This window comes from Camarhynchus parvulus, chromosome 1 (assembly GCF_901933205.1).
Source record: "Camarhynchus parvulus chromosome 1, STF_HiC, whole genome shotgun sequence".
NCBI classification, from domain to species: Eukaryota; Metazoa; Chordata; class Aves; order Passeriformes; family Thraupidae; genus Camarhynchus; species Camarhynchus parvulus.
The window spans coordinates 41371175-41394005 of NC_044571.1; the positions used below are offsets into that span (position 1 = coordinate 41371175).

The 22831-nt window shown below is 38.8% G+C and overlaps 1 protein-coding gene across 2 annotated transcripts in view; it reads left to right on the plus strand.

The window, feature by feature from the left end:
- The window catches only part of ABCC4 (ATP binding cassette subfamily C member 4), a 140038-nt gene extending 123607 nt beyond the window's left edge, over positions 1-16431 (plus strand). Inside the window, exons 30-31 of one of the 2 annotated variants that reach the window (XM_030952050.1) lie at positions 8891-9025; positions 13820-16431. In XM_030952050.1, coding sequence (XP_030807910.1) covers positions 8891-9025; positions 13820-13927 — 243 coding nt within the window. In that variant the 3' untranslated portion in view covers positions 13928-16431. Of the gene's footprint in view, positions 1-8890; positions 9026-13819 lie in introns of those variants that run through there. The other variant, XM_030952059.1, reaches the window with a different exon arrangement.
- The last annotated feature ends 6400 nt before the right edge of the window (positions 16432-22831 follow it).

Below are 22831 nucleotides of genomic sequence, written 5' to 3' on the forward strand. Positions count from 1 at the left end.
GTGAGAGGCAGAGCTCTTGTAGCAGTGGGGAAACCCCATCTGTCCTACTGATACCTTCATGTGAGCTTTCACTGCAGTGGCCCAGCTTCAGTTGGAGATGTAGAGAATGCAGGAAAGTAGTGGTGATACGCTAAACTAGTAATACTGAGTTAGTCAGAAAAGCTATGGTCTGTTGACTCTTCTTTAGGTGGCTTCCTTTTCCACTTATTTAAATATCACTGCTGGAAAATGAATGTGTTTTACAGCAAATCTCAACATTCTGTTTAGGGGGTATTATGTTAAGTCACCAGACACAAAACATGCAGTCCTGGCTGTAGAACAGTTCTTTTTAAAAGCTGTGTTCCACCACTGGTGTTGACTCTCTGGTTTCAGTGTGCCTGTGTCAGAGTGTTTCCTTGCTGGAGAGCTGCCTGCTGTCAGACACTGACCCTCAAGTGCTTGGGATGTCTAAGAGAGGTCAGTTGATGAGACCATAAATATTCCTGGAGCCTAGGATGATAGAATGTGAAAATTTATGAAAATAAGAATTTTATGACTTCCTTCAAAATTCTAAAGCAGGACAACTGGATGGGTATAAAATTGGTTTTTTTTTCATTCTGTAACAGAATGGTGGGAGCAGATTTGACCTTCTATGAGCCCAGTATCTGGAGTGTGGTGAAATATTATTGGATATTATACTTGTGCTATTGAAGTCTGTTCTCTTAAAGAATGTAAAAGGAGCTTAATGAATTATAGTAGCTAGAATGGATGCCAAATTTTTGCAGCTAAGCGTCTAATTCGTCATAAAAACCTTAAAGTACCTTGTAGGTCTGAATCTAGTAACCTGCAGTAAAATTGCTACATTCATACTGGTGCACCTGCTGTCATTATTCAGAAGGAACAAACACTAATAAAGCTCCTTTTTTGACTCAGCCTCTGTCTTGAAAATATGGACTAAGGAATATTAGAACTAAATTCATTCTTGTTTTTATTCAACCTAAGAAAGACTCCCCCTGAGTTCTGGGGCCAAAGTCTCTTGAGTAAGGAAATGTGAAGACAAGAATATGAAGGGTACTCATAGAAGGGGACCTGCATGGAGAGCAGAGGGCCTGGAAACCATTAGGTTTCTCCTTTCTTTTGTTAACTCAAGACTTGCAGAGTTTCTGTAAGAGCTAAGAATTTAGCAAATAATTTTTCAGAAATGGTCAGTTTTGATTCTGAACAAACAGTGCTCCCAGGTCTTCTGAAACTGGGTTGAGGTTTACCAAACCAAAAGAGAAGACAAAATTCTTCCTTTTTCTTTCTTGGAATTTATTGAATTCCACAAATATGAGCAGTGAAGACTTTGCTTTCAAAGCTGAGTAATATATGCATCTTTACCATTAAGAGAAGATTCTATATTGGTGTTTAGGCCAGATTTTGCTTGAGATACTGAGCTATGTGCCATGGTCCTGTATCAGAGCAAGTCTTGTCAGCTGAAATGAAGTGTCTGTGACAGTTGTGAATGTCATACCTGGCCTATCTGCCTCTAAAATCAAGTCAAAATCCCAAAGAGCTTGATAATACACTAGAATTCTTGATTCTCTTTGCCAGTTTTAAGCCACACTTCTCTAAAACATTGGCATCTTTAGTTCTTAAAACCTGCTCCCATTTCAAGAGGGCTGCCCAACAAGATTCTTCTTTTGCCTAAATAAAACAAGTAATTATTGAGGCACTACTTCACATTCAGACAAAGAATTTGAATTTGAATTTCTGCAAGAAGTGAAGCCAATGCTTGATGAACTTTGATCTCTCATTCTGTCAGGCATTTGTGTGTGAATGTGTTTCCATCAGTGTAAGACCAGGATGGTCGTATCATGTTTCTTTAAAGACAATGGTATGGAATCTAGACTGTACTAGAAATACTAACACATCTTTAGAAAATGATTTTTGCTTTCTCAGAAATACCGTATTACTGTTTAAAAGCAAATTAGCATGGGTCATGCTGGTGGCTGGTGCCCTGAGCAGAGAGTTTCTGATAAGGTGAAACTCTGTGCATGGCAGCTGAGCCACACGTTCATTGTCATCAGAAACTGATAAAACCAGGAGACGTGCTCAGTCATCTGCAGCAATATTCCTTAACCTCTTGAAAAGTATAATATCCTTGTAGCTTATCTACCTTTCTAAGACCCTCAAAAGCCTTATTGAAGAGTGGGATTTTTTAAACTGAAGTATCTTTCATATCACTTCAGGGCCACATTTGTCCATTCTGCAATCTCAGTTGAGAAATGTGGTTTTGCAGTGGTGGAAGCAGTCATTACTGATTGACCAAGGGGGAGTTTTGTCAGGACATAGGTGTTTTTGTCAGCTGCTGGTAAGCACTGGCACAAGGCCCATTCAACCCTCTGAAGCAAGGGTTGGACTTGCACTGGTTTATCAGATGTTTGCAGGTGAGGAAACTCTGCCATACAAGAGACATTTGCAGTGTGTGGTTAACAGAGTTCTTCAGTGAGACACAGAAGGAGTTCATATCGAGTGATCATCACTAGAATAATTCTCATTACTGCATATGTCATTGGTATTTTTTCCTGATGACGTTCCATCCAGCTTGCAGTGGCATGCCATCAGTTGGAGGAAAAGAAGGTAGATTTTTTTAAATCTCTGCAAAGAGCCTAAAGAAAACCTGTGTGAACAATCTACCAGGCGGTGCTGCATGCTCAATTTCCCCTAAGTTGCAGCCATAGAATAATTTCAGTTTAGAGAAAATAACTTTTTCTGATTACAGAACAAGATGTCTAAAGTTGCCTTTTCTTTGAAGAAGGGGATCAGGGGGTACATGTCAAATCCCAGTGACCAGTATCAAGTCTGGCATTGTTACAGCAAAGTTAAACTCTGCTGAGGTGAGTTATTTGGAAAATCTGAAAATAATAATTCAGATTATAAGAAGGTGAATTCTCAGGTCTTCTCTGCTCTGTTAATGTACATGATACATGAAAAATACATTATTTGACACCAAATTTGTCTGGAGTTACTGGTAGGATAATCTGTATAGGAGCTCTGAAGGAGCATAGGAGCATGGGGAATGCTTTGAATAAACCTGAAGGCTTAAGAAAAATCAAAACTAAAAAAACTAAAAAAATAACCAACCAAAGCTCTACCACCAAAAAAAAAAAAGAGGAAACTTTCAAAGGAAAAGAAAAGAACCCTAAAGAACACTTTAAAATGATTTCTGAGTTATAGTTGCAGTCTTCTGAATGTGCTTCGGTGTTCACAAACATGTTTAAATAGGTTGATATTTATAAATGATTCCTCAGAGAAGCATGTGCATGTTTCTGATCTGTTTTGACAAACCATGATGAGATGGAAGAGACAGAACATGCTTGCATCTGAACTTAATGCCAACTGGAGTACAGGCTGTTGACTCTTTCCCACAAAGCTATGTATTGTCTTGGGTGAATATATTTCTTATAATATGATGTAACCAGAAGCATCTCCTGAATATTCTCCTCTTCCCAGGACTTTATTGAAGATCATCGTGATGTATGTTCTCTGAGGAAAACATTGTTCAAAGTTGTACTCCTAGCAGAGTTTTGAACTTTAATAATGATTTTTTTGTTTGGTGATGTCTTCTCCAAGTCTAAATTAAATCAGATGTATTCCCAAGGAGATAATTTCCTTGAATTATTTTCCTTTTGAATAGGAAATAAAAACATTTATGATCAACTCCTAAATGTCCCATTTCCCCTCTAGCTTAATGGTGAATATGAACGTGAATAAGAATACTAGTCATTCCTCAATAATAATTGAAATAAATTCCCATGCCCCCCTCCTCTGTTGCTGAACACTTCCAACCTTGGATTGTTTTTTCTCAGAATGTTTTATAACTATTGTTCTCTTGGTTTGTCTGCTTTTGTTGCTGAAAGTTAGAAAACACAGGATTTAGAACTTTGTTTTTTGTGTCTATGGATAGCTGTAAGTACATGGTGTTTGTTACAGCATTTTAGAAAGCCCTTGTTCTTTCTCTCTCTGTGGCCAATGACACTTCTTTTACATATATTAATCTGCAAATAAGATTGTAAAATTCACTTACAAAATGAGTGTTGGCTTCTCCAAGGTTGTGTGCAACAGAACAATATGGATTATTTGAGGACTCATCAAGGAGAAAAGGTGTTCTCCTGGCTCTGCTGCCTAGGTTTCTGCTGGAAACTCAACTATCTTGATGTAGTATCCTCATTGTTTATTGTTTTGTTTTTCTCTTTTCATGGTGAAATGGATTTCCTGACTCCATTTTCACCATGTTATGTTTTACTTTTTATCTTCCTTCACCTGCTTTTTTGTCTTGGTTAATAAATTAAATTATGAAGCTATGGGATGGAAATACTGCAAAGCTTGGGGGTTTAGGAAGGGACCTAGGCACAGTGGGGATAGATCCCCTGGTAGGTTACAGCTGAGGCAAAATGTAGTGCTTAAATCTTACCCAAATTTAGTTCAGCAACATTTTTGTGGCATAGGCAAATACTCCTCTGCTAGTTAGAGTTAACATAAACACATTTAAATGGCTAATAATCTTCTCATGTTTGATATTGCAGGTCAAGATCAAACACTTCTGTTTCTCTGTCCTTCCCTGTCATATTTTAATCATCCCCTTTCTGTGTTATTCTGTGCCCCAAAATTCAAACAAAGTGCTGTTCAAAACTATGTTGTCTTCCACCAATATGGTTATTAATGTTCTGGAAAGATCACAACTCAAATGAGCAGTCACTAGCCCAGACTATTCAACCAGGATGAAACATTAGATGGTATAGAGGATTAGAAAATAGAATTAGATGGTATGTGAGGATTTTACTCAAGAGTAATACATCATCTGAGCCCTGTTTGAACTTAAAATGTCTCTGTATTGCTGCTTGAGTAATGCTAATTTGGATAGCTATAAGCGAAGATGTTTTCACCATTCTCAGGGAGGTGAGCAAATTCCATTGAACAGCAATTTTCCTGCATGTTTTCTTTTGTATGATTGCCAGCAGCCAATTTTGTAAATTTTGTACTATTGGAATTACTCTTTCATATGAGGAAATCCTGTTGGAGCCATAGAAGTGGTACTACAAAGGCAAGAACAGTGCAGGCAAGGTAAAAGAAGCTGCCGGCGCAAGAGGGTGGAGAATCTGGCCCTGGTTTACATATGTCCACTTTGGGTTTATATAACTCTTTTGTGTTTGTTTTTATTTCACTCTGGGCTGTCTAAGTATTTCACAGGCAGTTAGCTCCCACAGAATGATCAAGTCTTTATTTCGTGTATTTTACAAAGATTCATGATGAGGAGCTGAAAAGTTGAGTGATTTGCACAAAACCCCTCTCTCAATATCTGCACTGCAGTCTGTGATGAAATTGAAGTCTGATTCAGAGTCAAGTGCTCCTGTGTGTGTCCTCCACAACCTCCCTGTGGTCTGATTTCGCCAGCTACAAGCTTCTCTGGCTCTCCTGTATCGAGTTCCACTGGTACAACTGCCTTGGGACGCATCTGGGTTCGATTCTCTTGTATTGTGCAGTGATAAGCGTTGCGAGTTGATCAGAAAATATGTGGCTGGTAAACACCAGATTCCACCTTTCCTGAATGATTAGCTGGCTTTTTGAAGTCCTAATGATTTTAATTTGGCTTGGAGTCAGTGAGTAAGAGTATGCAAAGCCTTAGCCAAAGTACCTATTTATTTATGTAAATCTTATCAGCACACATTTCTTCAAAGAAGAGTACCTATCTCTTTGTCTAAGTGCTTTTTAATAAATATATAAATATATATATGTATAACTACCAAGTAAACCAGCTTAAATTTTCTCCATTGTCTCATGGATGACAGCACTTAGTAGAAAGTGGTTTTCCGTGGTGAACAGGGTTTATAGTGTTCCTGACTTGTAGGAATTATATTGTCTGTTGGGTTTCATTCTTCATTTTTCATTTCAGATTTTTTTTTAAAGTAATACAGCTTATTTTTTTATGGCTGTTGTCTATCTTTATAACACAAGTTTGGGTTTTATTCCCAAAGAAAGGCTATGAGTAGGTTAATGATTTGTTTAAAATGTGGATGGAGTTTCTCCGGACAGAAATTGCTCACTCTATCCATTCATCTTCTGGACTTGACTGTTTAAAACTTGGCAAGGAAGAATAACTTCTTTCCTTTGCCCCGGTTTTCTGGAGGGGAAGGATTGTCTATGCTTGTGGTTGTTTCAGGTATTTGCAAAATTAATATTAAAATTGCAATACTGCAGTAATATAATTTTTAAAAACCCTCTACTTGTCTATTGCAGTTCTTTACTAGTAAGAGACACATTTAATGAAGATGATTTTTGTTTCCTTTCTTAAGAAGTGCTTGCATAATCTAGTGCTATGCTGAGAAAAGCTTTACTTAAAGGCGACAGAGATGCTGTATGCTGTGGCACTCTCATTTAAATGTTGAATTGTATACGATAATTTATTGCATTTTTAAGGAAGCTGTCCTTAACTGTGGCATAAAATGGCTTAAAAATGGTTGTGATAAAAATTATATTTATAATTAATCATTAAATGTTCAGAGTAAATTGGATAGGATTAAGTACGCTGAAAAGTCAGTATGTGTGCAAGTATAGTAGGTGAAATACTCCATGTAATAAATGACTGTATGTTGTGCTGTACAATATTACTAGTATTTAAGATTTTTCTATGAGCACTTTCTTCAGCTGCAATTCTAAACCATACTGGAAATTACTTGCAAAGGAAATTCATAATATAGGCTGGGTTCTTTAACTTAAAAGCTTTTGAAAATAGCAAATATCTTCTTGTAGGTTTCTGTGCATACAGTTCATGAAATTAGATGTAATTATGCAGCTGTTTGTTGTCTGAGTTATTTTCCATTCAAATGTCATGCACTTAATTGAACCGGAAGGAAGGAGTGAGTCCCTTTTCCCTGGTGCTGGGTCTCTGGTGTCAAACAAGTCGACAGTGATCTTGGCACTACAGGATTTTCACACTGGTGCAGGCAAAGGGATCAGCTCAGCTGTGCCTCTTCCCTGTGGGCTTTGTCATTTACTGGGGTCCAGGCTGCTTGGAGATCTGCCAGGCCCTTGGCTTTCGAGATGTTTGGTTCTATGGAGCTGCACAGGCAAAGGACACGTTTGAAAGTTTCCTCAAAGGACTCTGAATTTATCTGCAGGCTTATTGGAGGTTCTTCTTTCAAACAGAAGTTTGCACGCTATTTTTGTTACTTTGGAAGTTGTCCTTACAATACCTTTTATTAATTTCTTTTCTGAAATCAACAACTCCATTTTTTAGATCTTTTTTTTTTTTTCTCAAAAATATGTACACCACAATTATGGCTTGAGTTATGAGTCCTTGAAGTCCTTTTGTTGTGGCAATATCTTTGTCAATAGCACGCCTGTGCATTCAGTTTTTTTCTTTTATATAAGAGCAAAAATATTTTCTGAATTGTTTTCTCACATGAATTCTTTCCCTTTTTTTTTTAACTCCATTACTCCTACTCATGGTGTAAAGTACTGAACTTGTAGACTAAAACCCAAATCTCTTTCTTGAGTCAATACCATTAATTTATAAGCCAGTTAAGTATTTGAGTGCATTGCATTTGTCAATATTGACTTTGCCCTGCTATTGTGTTTCTCATTCTCTTAGGTTAGTTAGGTGTATCTGAACCTCTGGTCTATTCTTATCTGCACATTTTTGTGTCATTTGCAGGTTTGTCACTTCTCTGACACCTCCTTTTTCTGATAAACATAAGTAGCTACCACCTATGCCAGAACAATATGGTTCCCACCAGTTCCTACCTGTTCAGCTTTCTGCGAAGAAAGCTGCACTGTTTAATTCAAATCTCTTCTTTTCTGTCCAGGTTTTTGAAAAGCTTTGTTCTTTGTAGCATGGTTATTTAGTTATGCCAGGTATCTTTCTGGAAATCCATATAAACCATTTTTCCTTTAGTTTTCTTCTGGTACCTTAAAAATTGTATCAGATTTGTGATTGCTAAAACTGTGGAAAACAAATTCTACCTGTGATCTGTGTGTCTTCTTTCGTTTTAATGACTATTTCAATTAATTTGGTGTCTTACATCAAAATATATATGCTAGTCAAAAATTTCCTTGAATTAATCCTGTAAAGGCTTTTAAAAATGTAAGTTCAATGTTTGCTGCCATGCAGTCCTTAAATGAAGTCACTAGTCTGAGAACACTTTCATAGAGGTTCAATCAGCATATTCTTAATATTTTCCTATATTTTTGACTGTGTGTATTCTCTGTGGATTATTGACTTCATGCTTATTTGATTTCTCTGTTGTTCTTTCTTTCTTCCTTCCTCTCTTTTTGGGTACGTGTGTCCATGGTGTCATCTGATCTTTTCTTTACGTGGAAAGAATAGGGTCGGGTTTAAATATCTTTCTAATCCATAGTTGGCAAAAACTGATGCAAGAAATTGTTTATCTTTTCAGCAACACCCTTATTTTCTTTAATTACACCTTCACCTCTAATTCAAAAGACCTACTTATTCTCCCTTAACCGTCTTGGTGGTTATTGCGTGGTTTTTACCCACAGCTGTTTACTTCAGAGCCCATTTTGAACCTCTTTGTTTCCTTCTTACACAATGAATCTTATAATCTGCTTTGTTGGCTGCACAAACATTGTATTTCCATATTCTGCATAACTTCATGTTGGATTCCTATAGGTGGAATGGCTGTAGGGCACTCTAAAATTGTACAACAGGTCTGTAAACTGAGAAAGTGCTGTACTAGTTTGAAGAGGACAGAATTCATTTTCAGGGTACAAAATTCATCTTAATTCATCTTAGCACTAAAAATGCATACATTTCCCCCTTGCCTGTAGTCGCCTACATTTGGTTTCTAGTCCCTAACATTTAGTTTTTAATTTTCTTATGTTAATACATTGGTTTCTGCTGATTTAACAGGTTTTAGATGCGGGAAGACTGAAAGAATACGGTGAACCTTACATTTTGCTGCAAGAACAAGACAGCTTGTTTTACAAAATGGTGCAACAAGTGGGCAAGACTGAAGCGGCTGCTCTGATTGAAACAGCAAAACGGGTAATTTTAGAAGAAGAGATAATTAAGTTTGTCTCTGCAGTTTGTTTATCTCAAGTTAGCATATTCAGTGTTGCAGTAAGCCTTCCACTAAAGGATCTGTCAGTTTTGCAAGGCAAAGCCATAATTTTCAGTGGGATATACACAGACTTCCAAATGATACGTGTATTTATATACCCCAAGTTGAAAGACTGGATTTCTTGCATCCTTTTGTGTGTACACAAAACAGTAAGTGTAAATAATATAGGACATACTCACTTGTGCTGGGCATTGATCTTAACTCACTGTGAAAAACACGTTAGGGCTGCAGAATCAAACATTTGTATGTTATGTCTCTATTTTTTAAAGGGTCCATCAGATATTAGTTGGGGCTCAGTGCCTGTGACCATGCTGTGGTCCCTGAGGGTTTGATCACATTCCTTCTGTTGTGCCTTCCCTTACTTCATGGGTACTTGTTGTACCCTGGCTCTCTGTTCTGCACCAAAAATGAGCAGGGCTCAGCTAAGAAACAGCTGTTGAATGTTTTGTCACCTCCTTGTTCCCTGCAAGGCTCTGTGCCTGATTTTGAACTGTTCAAATCCTACTCAGAGTACAGAATTATTAATGTAATTGTGAGCATTCCTCTGGCAATCAAAGTGTTTTAAGAGACATCAATGGATTCGTTTTCACAATATGCCTGTGAGGTGAGCCTATATCATCTCCACTTCTCAGATGGAAAGCTGAAGCAGAGATAAGAAGATAAAAAACAATGACCTATGATTGAGGATCTCTTTGACTAGCTTTGGCTTGCTTTCTTTTTTCTTCATAATTTACCACACAGGATGTCCAGAGCAAGACTTAATTCCCTCAGTGCCAACAAAGTTTCAGCACTGCTCCAACTGAGACTGGCAGTGCTCAGTTTGGCAGCAGCTTGCTTGGAACTCATGTAACTGTGCTTCCAGCATGTGAGTAAGGCACTGGTAACCTAAGAGAGCCTTTTACAGGAGAGAGGCAAAGCTCTTTAGCCTTTATGCTTTCCTTTCCTCAAGTTGTGGAGCAGAGCTAGAGGAACACAAAGTCTAAACTGCTCCGTGGGGAAACAAAAAACCAATAGACAGAGAACAACACACAAAGACAGGAAACAAAATGGCAGGTGTTTGACTATTTTCCATTAAAAAAATAGATGAATTTCCAGCAAGTTGGAAAAGAAAAATAATGCCGTCATGGAGGCCATGTGCTCATGTCTGGATGCTATTTTACTGGACTTTGTGAAGATCAGGGAAGAGATTTCTGTGTCTTTTCATATTCTCAGGTTTTATTTTTTAAAGAGTTTTTCAAGTAAAGCACTGTAGCTAAGAGCATACACCCTAAATTCTTGTGTGGCACTAATTGCAGAACTGAGGAAAGAGTTTTGTCTTGAACTAAGCTGTGTTACAAGTTCTGCTGTCCTCTTCCATTGCTGCAGCGTAGCTTCATTTATTTTCTTATTAGAAGAGAATGGGTTAGCCGTGTTTTCTGTGGTATGTGCATGACAATCTGGAGGTTATATAAATGATATTTAAAAGGGTAGCTTCAAATTCATGTGACCATTGTTTGTCTGAAAAGTGAAGGCCAGCTTCCTAAGGCTTGTTCCTTGGAAAGACAAGAGGTGAGGCTGTCCAGCTGTCATCTGTAGAAATTTAGCTATGTCATGCTGTCGTTCCTTCCTTCCCTGGAGCCCTCCCCAGTTGCACAATTGCATTCAAAGATGATTCAAAATATATAAAAATAATTGCCTGATGTTACTTGCCCATATAGTCATCTGCAGTTACCACATCAATGTTATGTGATTTTGTACAGGAAGGGAAGAGATCCAGGAACCAGTCTCTGCTGAAATGTGGTTTGATGAAAAAGTTTGCTAACTCCCAGGCTAGAAGGCAGATACAAGTTTTAGCATCTGCCAAGAATGCAAAGCATGGTGCTTATCCACACTCGGACCAAAAATATGGGAATCAAGAGACTGTATCTCCAGTCAGCAGCTACCCAGAAGCAGAGTTACAGTTCCTTCTGTTTGAAGGACTTGGACAATTCAGGGGTTTTGTCATTGCTGTCCCTTGTGCTTCATGCATACTTGCAGAGAAGTCGCTTAGTCAGAAGAGCTGATTCCAGTGGCTTTTCTTTTTACACTACTGAGTCTTGCAGCATGTATTGCTGTTGGTTTCCCACATTCCTACTGTGGTTACTAAGAACATTTTTTTTGTTTTTATGAAGAACAGCTTTCTTGCTGTTTTTGGAAAACAGCATGCTGCACATAAAAAGAAATGGTAGTATGACATACATACATACTTTTCAAAAAGCATTGCAGTGGGTTGCTAAGGAAAATGGTTTGGAACATGGCTATGATTTGGCAATGATTATTTGATTTATTGGATTTTGGACCTGAATCTTGATTCATTTCAGTTTGGACCTGTACAACACTAACTTGTACCAAGATCTTCTTTCAGTAACCTGAAACTTCAAATGCATTTTCTGGAAAAGTACTGATTTTGCATATATCCTTTAAGTGCAGATTAAGAGGTACTACACATCTTAAATTGGGAAGACTAACTTGGACATATTTAAGAAACATAATTTAAAAAAAAATTCTCATGGGCCTCTTAGTGAAGCATTGCAAGACTGAGCTATTGCTGGATTCTTAGCTCAGGCTTCCAGATTGATCCAGTTGCTATTGTATGGCTCACTTGGTCACTCCGTATCCCCATTTTTGGTGGAAATGTCAAAGAGAACAACACAGGCACAACTCAAATTGGATACTGCTGAGTGTGCACTAAACAGCCTATGAGCCTGATGGCAACTGAGTTATGCTTGACATCGTGAGACTGTTTTTATCTTTTCTCAGTTTACAAGAAGCTGCTAGGAGAAAATCCTGTGGGAAAGAGAAATAATCGTCAAGCAGTGAAAAAAGGAAAAAAAATAAAAGTGCTCAATTATTCAGATAAACAGAAGTTGGTGTGTTCTCCCTGCTCTTGGCAGTGTTGAGAGAGGCTTTTCTGCAGGCTTTGGTGGCATCAGGATAGGGATGGGTTTCTGTCAGTCAGGTTTTCGGTACTTTGAGGAAAAATAAGGTTTGTTTTATTTTACTTTAAAGCTATGACAGATGTGTAAATATTAAAATACTAGGTGTTATCTCACCTCAGTGATTACTTTTAAAAAGGTTGCAGCTCTGTTGGCACTGGAAGAAACTTGTATAAAGACTTGGGCATTTAATATCTTGAGGGATTGGGCTCAGGGGAAGAATTGCAATGAGACAGTTGAAAAGCAGCTGCCATTTCATTACATCTCTAGTAATGTGCCAAGGTTTTCTATTAGCTTTCCATTAAAAAAAATCACATTCAAAAGCTGCATTAAAAGTATGCCAAAGTTTTGTGTTTTAAAGCAGGAACGGGTTGGGAATACTGAGGCTGCCGTCTGCAGCCTGTGTGCAGTCAGCAGCCTCATTAACTTCCCTCTGTTGCATCCGATTGTGACTGGTTACTGAGGAATGTCTCTTAACAGGACTCCCAATTCTTCTGTTGATTCAAATCAGACTTTAATATTCTTTGAAACTTGTAAAAATGCATATACCCTGCATTAGTGAGTGCACAAAAGATGACAGGGACATTTTTGTAGAATGACTATTTCTTTTTTATCCCATGTGTCTTATACGTATATTCATGTATATGAAAAGGACGTTATTATCAAAGTGAACTTTGTTGACAGGACTCTTAAATATAAATTGCAGAAATGTTTCATAAGCTGTACTCATAACAGTCTGACTATGAGACCTAACTCGTGACACGTGTCAGCTTCAGAAAGATAGTGTATTTTCTGTTTTTAAAGACTCAAACAAAACTTTTCACATTCTTCTTTGAAAAAAAAATGCATTTGAAGTCCTTTTTCACCCAACACATTTTTAGATAAGAGCACACAAGTCTTGACATTATTTCATTTTGTTATGCGCATCTGTCAAGGAACAGAGATATGATACAGCTGCTAAAAACTGATGATTGTGGAACAGTGAAACTTGACAGCATTTCATTTCCTTTATGTTCTGATTATACATTTATCAGGAAACCTGTATCTCTTCTAGTTGAACTAGAAATTGGTAGAATTCAGGAACTCAAAGGCTTGGCAAAGAACTGTCCTATTATTTGGTATCATCTTACGTTTTAGAGAAGTTGCTTGGTTGAGTCATTGTTAAAGCTTTTGCTTCTTCTTTCATTATTGTGGTTCACTATCCAGAGATCACATTTCTATAGGCCCTATAACTGCTCTGCAGCACAAATTAAAGGCTGGGATATTTCATACATATACTTCGAAGTTTCAATGGTTGTCAATCACAGTTTGTAAAATATAGGGATTACAACCTGATTTTAACATCCAAATCCATTGTGTTCATTTTATGTGTGAAAATGAGAAACCCTTGTGCAGACGCAAGATTTCACAGCTTCTTTGTCATCCTGTTTTTAATTTATCTTCATGTTTTGAGCTAGTGAAATGATTTTACTTATCAGTTTAATGTAAAGTGATAAAACATATCTATTCATCTGAATTAACAAAATTTGAGGGATGGACAGGTTGTGTGGGATTTCTCGCACATTTTGTTTCAATGTAAGTTCATATAGTAATTTTACTAATTTTCCAGTGACATACATTAACTGAATGCCACTAACCTGAAGTTCCTGTTGTGATTCCTTAAGGATATGTATTTATGTCTACTATATTTATCTCTAGATATATTGTTTGAAGCTAAATGGATTTTGGTACATAATTACTCATTGAATCTAATATTTTTCCTAGGTATACTTCAGTAAGAATTACCCAGAAGTTGTTCAGAATGGTCAGCTTGCCACAGACTCCTCCTTGGATCCTTCCTCAGGATTATGCATAACTGAAACTGCACTGTGATTCCTCATTGCCTTAACTGTTCTCTGCAGAATGTAAACCTGAGATCATCTAAACTCGGCGTCAATGGGAGAGGAAAGGGAGGGGGGCAATTCTTTGCACTGGACATCCTTCCTATTTAATACTGAGAAGAGAATTTATATTGTCCCTGTTTCTTTCATTTCAGTGCAATATGTTTTTCTTTCCAGCTAATTATGTTTGTATTGCTAAAGAAATTAGGCAGATTCAGTTTTTATTTGAAATTTACGTGGTAGAGATCTCTTTTATTTAAATAGGTGCAGGACACCTAACAGGTCTAGTGTGCATATTTGGAGCTTTGTAAAGTAATTGGAATGTGTCCTTCTTTTTTCTTTTAGAAATATTTTGAGAGCGAGCAAAACCAAATTTTTTTCAGTGTCTCTTTAGCATGACAGCTCTGTCTGAACAGCAGATTTGGTAGTGTGCAACTCACTTGTCTAGAGGAACTATCTTTCTACCTGTCACAAGTACCTATGCAGGCTGGTAAGAAAAAACTTGAAGAAGCCAAAAACACTTTTTCATTTTGATAGAAAAGTACTATATACTTTTTTTTTTTTTAAATAAACAGTTCAAATAATGCTGTTCAAGATGAATGTAAATATTAGTTTTATTTCGCTAAAATCCAAATGCTGAAAAATCAGTCTCAATCTTCTGTACTTCAGAAGAAAATTACCGCATTTGCACTGAAGAAATATTTAAATAATTTAACATACATTCCTCTTTTTACCCGGGTTATCAAAGAAAAAAAGGTATTAAAATAACTTGAGGAAATATTTGAATGACATGTCATTATACCTAAATACTGTGTAGTACAAAGTTATCTTCAACACAACACATTGAAATGTATACATTATTTGCATTTATTGTGCCTTAATATTTGTGCCTTCAAGCCAAAGCTGTAACTGCAGGGTACACAACAAATTCATTAGATATATGTTAAAAATATGTAACTTCAGTTTTGCATCAGGGGTTCTGTTGAACTTCAGCTGTATGAAGTTACCACCCTGCCAGAATAAGTAGGAAAATACAACCTGTAGTTTCAAATGGCAGTTGCTGATAGAGAGGAATGCAGTGAGAGAGGGGTTCAATATTCATAAGTTTTGTCCTGATTCAGCAAAGCACTTCAACACAAAGGCACTGTTCCCATGTTTGAAAAATAAACCAAGCAAGTGCCGTGCTGCTTCAGGTCTTTTCAAATCTGAAAAAAAATTGAGCTATTCTTTGAGGTCCAGTAGAAAACACATCTATTCATCTTGCTGTTTAAAGGCCACAGGAGAGACTAAAAGGCAACAGATTTCTTCAGGAAATGGAAAATATTGTGCTTTTTTTAAAAATACTGAAGATGCTTGCTATTACCTTTGTAGTGCCAAACAAGTGTTATTTACCCAGTGTTCATCCAGTGGTCTGAAAGTAAGGCAAACACGCGTGTTTCTCATTTCAAGCAGTTCTACCAGAATGCAATTTAGTCAGATACAAAGCTACTTCTTACTGAGAAGTAAATTGAGGCCAAAGCCTGTGCCTCAGCACAGCCACTCATCTTGGACATCTTCCTGCTTGGAGCCAGCCCGATGGTGAGAGGCAGAGTCGCTGTTCCCGTGTTACAGCATCCTCCCTGCACTGGAGCTTGCTGTCCTGCTGTGAGATCCCATGAGACAGGGGATTGTGTCTGCAGTGCCACCAGCCAGCTTTCTGACGGACAGGAGCTTTAGGAGCTTGTGGAGCAAACATCAGGCATCTGTGCATTCTGGTAACATCCTCTTAGCGTGCTTAAAAATCATTAGGGGGAAGTTATAAAATGTGATGCTTTTGCCCTTAGACTTTTTTGTCAAGTCCTAACACTTCTCCTGCACTGTGTAGCACCTTACACTGTAAAAGTTCTACTGAGATCAGTGGAACTGAACTTCACACAGTGATGTGCAGCAGGAGGCTTGAGCTACATCTGATGATAAAATACCAGCCAGCCAGGGCCAGCTACCAGCCACCAAGCCATGTGGCACAGGTGTGCTCATGTGTGCAGTGCTTATGGCAGATCCTTCTGAGAACACACCAGCCACATCCACTTTCTGTATGGCTTGGCCCTTCTCTGAGCTGCCGCAGTGTCCTAGCACACAGTTATCATCCTGTGGTGTTCTGTGGCTGTTTTTCTTTTTTGTTAAAGCTGTCTGAAATAAGAACAGGGCTGTTCTGCAGCTGAGTGAGAGTAGTGGTTGCATTGCACGGGTATGTGAAGATGTAAAGTTTAAATGTGTAAAGTCATGTTAGATTATTCTAGGGGATTGTGTAGTGAAAAGAAAGTTCAACCTCACGGCCTTGTCCACAACTACCTTTTTGACAAGGATCCATGGATGTGTGTCCAAACTCTGCTCAAGCTTTGCCATGGAAAATCCTTATTGGAGTGGTGCAAAACACAGCTACGGTGAGCTGACCAGGAAGGCAGTGCACTTTATCGAGTTGGGAGTTTGAGCTCCTTTGTTTATCTTATTTTTTGAGAAGTGTGAATATATTCAGAGTCTGTGTTCTACAATATGGAATTCTTACTACTTTTAAACACTTAGTTCTTATAGAAGAAGAAATGTGATGTATAATACAGAGACTTTTAAATACTATAAGAAAATAGTAGGTTCTCCTGGCCTTACATACCTTAGTTTATATTTTTTTTATCAGACCCAAGGAGATCTGCACACGTAAACCAAGGGTATAATTACAGTTTTAGTTCATTTCAGCTCTGAAATGAATCTATGGTAAGTTATTTCAGAGCAGAACTCCAAAACGCTAGCTGCTGCAGACTCACTCGTATGAGACCCTGACTGATCTAGCTATCAGTCTATAAGCTAGAATTAATTTGATCCTGTAGCTTTTTGAATGTGCACAAAAATGTTAGGTATCTCTGAAAATGCTGATTCTGCTTCTCTACGTGTTTTGGCAGGACACTACTTGCTGTAAGTATCCAATATCAATATAAGACAAAACAAATTTCTTACAAAATGACACTTGAAACCCACAAATTGCTGAGTAGAACAACTGATAGCAAGTCATTCATGTCTGTTATTGGCATTATTTCATCTTTTTGGTTTAAAGCAACAAAAATATTTTATTCAGGAAACTGGTTTTGCTGGTATTGTTGATAGCTGTTTTGTTCAGATGTTGATTAAGACCGACTGACCCATTTCATTTTAATTGTGTAAAAAAGGTGCAGTGGACCTGAATGGCAGAACTCAAATCAGGGAAAGAAAAAGGCCTTCCTGTGGTGAAAGTCTTGGTCTGTTAAATGAATACATTATCTTTCCAACAGGGTATTTTATGTTTCCTTACAAAGAAAAATTTAAATAGTTTTAAGCTTCCATTTTGAAAAACGTTGTGCTTTATTTGAAAATAGCAAAGCAGGTTACTCTAAGTTGCATACCTTACTGGGGATCTTGGAAAAAGAACTCAGTCTCCGGAGTTAGTCAAGCCTTTAAAATATTTCTTCGCCATGAGGTGCCTTAAAGTATTCCAGAGTCTTATTTCTAATAAATATAATTTTATACAGTTATTCTGAAAATCATCAGTTACAAAACTCTTGTTTCTTAGGTGTAAAAATCTAGGAACAGCCTCTACTTCTAATCTTGAGAATTGTTTCTCACACATTTGTTTTGGTATGTCTTTGCTCCACCCCTTCTCTAAAGACCACTGTTAGCCAACAGAGCATGTGGGCATTTCCAAAGCCACAGTTTGCCGGGATAGACTATTTCACGTTTTACTTATTCCCTTGTTTTAAGGACAAGAATTCTCTTTAGTAAACTGCACCATTTGCCAGATGGGTGTATCTTCTGTGATGCCATTTGTACTGCTCTTTGGAAGAGGGAGGACTTTCTGACCAGCCTCAGTAATGCTGTTTGCTTAAGTAATGTTGATGGTTTCTTTTAGCCTTCCCAATACAAATGTGAAATAATATTGCAAAAAGAATCAGCAGAAATGCTGCTTTTTTGTTGTTGTTGTTTAATTGACCTTTTGAAATATCTCACTTCAAAATTTGCCACTTTTTTTTTTTTGGAGGGGGAAGAATTGAAATCACTTCTTCCTTGTGATGGTGATGAGCATGACAGTTTTGCAGAAGATGTGGCTTTCTGTGTATGTTTTACACTGTGTAACAACGCGCTGCTTTTTCATAATTTTAACTCTGGTTTTGTTTTGGTTTGGTTGTTGTAATAATTTGATTTTGGCATTACTATGGAATAGTTTCTTTTGTGGACGTTCACGTGACAACTGCTGTCATACAATAAAAGGCATTTCTGAGAGGCCTGTCTTCAGTCTGTTGTCATTGCAAATATGTGGCTGAAGGCAGAAGTTTTGGGCTGAGCTAAGTCAGGACATGTCTGACATCTCAAAACACCTCGCGGTGGCATCAGTAGCCCCAAGAGCTGAAAATGCACTTGGAGGTACAAAACACAGTAATACATGCCGGCTTGGTTTTACCAGTTTTCTCCAGTCTGAGATCTCTCAGATCACATTACCAAGATTGTAGCTTTAATTGCTGAAAGTATTGCAAATAAATTTTAAACACTGTGATGGAAGAACTACTGAAATTGCACCAGTGCAGACAGGATATGGTCTCTGCCCAAAGCCGCTGGCAAGTTCACTTGGGCTGGATAGTGCAAATGTGGAAGGTCAGTGGGCAGAAGTGAGGTGGGTTAACAGCATAACTCCAAAATCTGGTGTTACCTCTCAGTCCTGTGCTTCTGTCTGATGAGTTTGTTGCTTAGTTTAACAAGACACTTGGAAACTGCTTTTTCTGAAAACCATGTAAAACTCTTCCCTATGTCTTCCAACTGTCTCAAGTACTTGACTCTGCTATTTTGATGGAGGATTTTTAGTACTGGATGACTTGTGCATTTGTCGATAATCCCTCAGTGCAGCAAGTTGCAGGACCTGGTACAATATGAATTGTCATCTCTCCTACCATGGAATATATGTTAAGAATTTCTCATATTTCTACCAAAAGTCTACCTCACAACCACCGTGCAGCTTAGTTGCCTCTAAGTGAAGTCGCCTGTGGGATGTGCAATATCCATCTGGAGCTGTATCCTCCCAGGGCAAGCACTTGCCAAATGTGTGTGCCCCTGTGTTAATACAGCAGTTCTCTTTTAGTAGTGGAGGAGGGAGATTTGTTCCCTTGCCTGAAAGAGAGCTGCTGATAAGTAACAAAGCCAAAGATGATTTTTAGGAATCTGCTCATAAAAAAGCATGAATTTCATAAACTCTGTGTTTAAAACTGGTTCATAGATTTGGAGCAATATTAATGTAGAGAGAATCAGGGCCATACTCTGATGTATGAAACCGGGTTTCCACTGTCTGCACCTTGGCACCACTTAACTCCCAAACTGGCCTGGAATCAATACCTTCATCTGTTTTGAGATACAAAATTCCCTATGGATCTTAGCCATGGATCCAGCACATGCTGAAAAGTACAATAACCTTGAGGAGAAACTGGAGGTAGTCCCACGGCCATTCAGGAGCCAGGGCACATCTGGCTTTTAAGTTGCTGGGCTCAACATGGATACTGGGATCATACTTGCTTTCTTCAAACACATGAGTTAAAAGCTGCACCAGAGCTCTTGTCCTTCTCCTGCATGGGATACCCTGGTTTTTTAGAGCATGCTTTTGGGTGTTGTAGATTTCCTTAGGCTGAGCTGCTTGGATCTTCCCATCTAGTGCATAATCAAAACTTAATATTGAGGATCTTTTTGATGGGAATGTTCACCATGAGTGAATGACATGGGGCATTGTTTACACCAGGACAAAGGAAAAGCCTAGATTCAAGTCCAAGTTCCAGGGAGTAATTACACATTTTATTTGATTGTCTGTAGAAACACCTGGAGGAGCTGGGGCTTCTACTCCATTCTGTCAGCATAGCTGGGGTGTTGTTGGGCAGCAGGATCCATTTGCTCGTGTTCACTCCTGCTCTCTGGCCCCAGTGGGGCGGTGGTGGCCCAGGCTGCAGCTGTCACCACACAGGTCTGACAGGTCTGCCCTTTGCAGTCAGAGCTTCAGCTGCTGGGCAGCTCTACCAAGGCAAACTCACCTCTCCTGCCTCCCCAAGGACGCTGTTGCCCTGAGCACCATTGCTACCATGTGGAGCTCTGCTCCAAGATGGGATACTCTCTGTGCCCTGCTGTTCCTGCTGCAGCTGCTGCTTCTCCAATATACAGGCAGTGAAGTCTCCCTATAAACCAAGCTGCTCTTAGAAGCAATAAAGCACCTAACAGAAGGGCTCTGGAATAGTAGCTGAAGTTTCTGCATCCACTATACCCAGAGAAAAAGCTCCCAGTTTATGCAATGTAAATCACTGTGCTGCATCCAAGGGGACGTGTATCATCTGCTCACAGTAACATCTGAATGTGGTGCCTGAAGGATGGCTGGTGGATTGTGGTCATGCTGGTCAGGTACATGAGACTTGCGAAGAGCTATGGTGTTTTTTTCTTTTTTTCCCCTCTCCTTCTGCCTTTCTCTTTTTCAGTTCTGGATATGCTATGGGGAATTAAAGTGAGGTGAGACAGTGAAAAATAGTTCCCTTTGTTTAATTCCAGTAAGCTTTGTACCTCACAGTTCAAGCACAGATAGCAAATAAAGGAAGGAGTTATTTATTCTGTGTATTCTGAAGAAAGTCAATCTTGCTAGTGTTCATGCCGGCTGACCTTCTTCATGGAGCTCTCTGCTTTCCAGGAAAGGACCATAATTATCTTATGGCATTAAATTGAGTTGGGTGGGAAGTGCAGCCTCAGATTTATTAGTCAAAGTTTCACTGTCAACAAGAGCTTGTTCTTGAATATTACAGGCCTGGATTTTCTTTTCAATGTAAGCGCCAAGCATGAATAGGACAAGTGAGCACTGTTGAACTGTCTCTTGAAAACATTGCCAGGATAGCAAAAGAGAGGATTTCTCCCCCTCCCAGTCCAGCTGAGAGGATTTTTCCTCATTCTGTACCAGCAGGAAGGCAGCATTGTACCAAGAATATGGACCGCTCTGTGTTTTGGTTGATTTAACATGTATGCACTTTTGCAGAGTAGTGATTTCCTTGAGTGGAGTTATGCAAGTAATTCACCGTGAGTCATTCATGCAGTGAATTAAGTGCCTCTTCCCACAACCAAGTTGTCTTCTGACAATCTTTTTTTTTCCTGGAATTACTCAACAAATCCTTTTGCAATTACTTTTAAGCATTCTGTGTAGATCACGCGTTTATGTATGTGGTTAATGTTTGTTGATTTTTTTGAGTCATATTCATAATACATCAGAGAAAATAAGGAGTGTTTTCTCTGTATCAGTTGGTATAAATGTCCCTACCTGCAAATAAAAATTTCGTTTTCATCTGGTTTCAGGAGAGTATGTGCCTGTTCATTTCTGTGTGTATTCCACTCAAAAAAACTAGATTTACTTGAATGGTGCGTCACATTATGCATGCACATCAACACAGAAGGGAAGGGAATCTGCATTTTTCAAATAGTTTTATGGAAAAGTCTCTGCTGCTTTTTCTAGCAGCAAGTGATAGAGACCATCACGGGCTTGGGGGAACAGGAAGATGCCTCTGCACATGCCAAAAGAATGTAGAAAACAGCAAGATGCCTGCAGTCTGCTGGGATGGAGCAGGGCTAGAAGGAGTCTCCCCTGCACAGGTTTTACCTGCCTAGGTTCTTTGTGCATTTCTGTGCATGTGAGAAGTTGCAACAGACTCTGTGCAGAACCAGTTCAAGTTGCTGAAAGCAGAAAGGCCAAGTGCTGCTGGTAAGCAAGAGCAGGTGCTTACTCTGTGCCAGGGATGGCCAAAGCCTGTTCCCCACAGGTGTCCCTACAAGTGCACTGGCTGACTGTGCCTCTGCCCCATGGGAGTAATTTGGCATGTTTTGGAGGAGAAGGGGCCCTCCAGAAAGGAGAAATTTTTAGGAAGAGCTTCCTAGAGCATGAAGGAAGCAACAGTGAGGTTTCCCTCAGAGGTCGCCGTCTCGCAGGAAGAAAACTGTTCTTTTCTGATTTTCAGGATGTGTGCTGGACCCTGCAAGGCTGATGGATGCTCTGCAAGGAAGGTGTAACAGCCCAGAGTGCTTAGGAGGACCTCTTAATGGGCTGGTTAAGTGGCTAATGGGGATGCCTTTGCTGCAGCCAAATGGATTACTTAATAGAGACATGTAGATCTTTGGGAGGTGACTGGGCTGCCAAAAGGAACGGGGAACAAACCAGTTGGAGCTGCTGATGCTGTTGTTACAGATTTACCAGAAAATCTGCTTTTCCTTCCAGCTGCTTTTTTTTTTTTTTTTTTTTTTTTTTGGTAAAGTGATTATCAGTTCAACCTTTCCCTGGAACTGATACTGAGGCAAGTTTCTATCAGATATTGCTAACTGTAATGTGCCTTTTTATGACTTCTTGGCTCATGATGGCTGCCAAGCTCATAGGATATTTTGGCCCTGTTACTGAAACTGTGGCTACTGTTGTTCATAGCTGATCAGGACTTTCATTTGCCCATCCTGAGAGAAGTGTAAGAAAGACTGGTCCCTGCTGTTAAATTGTTTGCATAATTCATTTTTTCTTTCCTTTTTTTCCTAATTTTTAACTGGGAAAGTTGATCTTAGACTGGAAGAAGTATCAGCAATGCTAGAGTTTAAACATGAAATCATCATATTTGAGTGATTCAAGATGAGTGTGTCCCTCTTTTCTCATCCATTGCCTTGAAGTTGAGGAAAGTGCTTGATTTCCCACTTTGATTTCTCTGGATGGCTCTTAATCCCAAATTTTAGTGAGGAGCTGATTTATTGTCTAGCATCAGGGAGGGGACATTAATTCCGTCTGCCACCCAGTGTGCCTGCTTGGAAAGAAAGAAACCTCCTCTGCTGTAGGTAAGATCAAAACCAAAGGGTATAA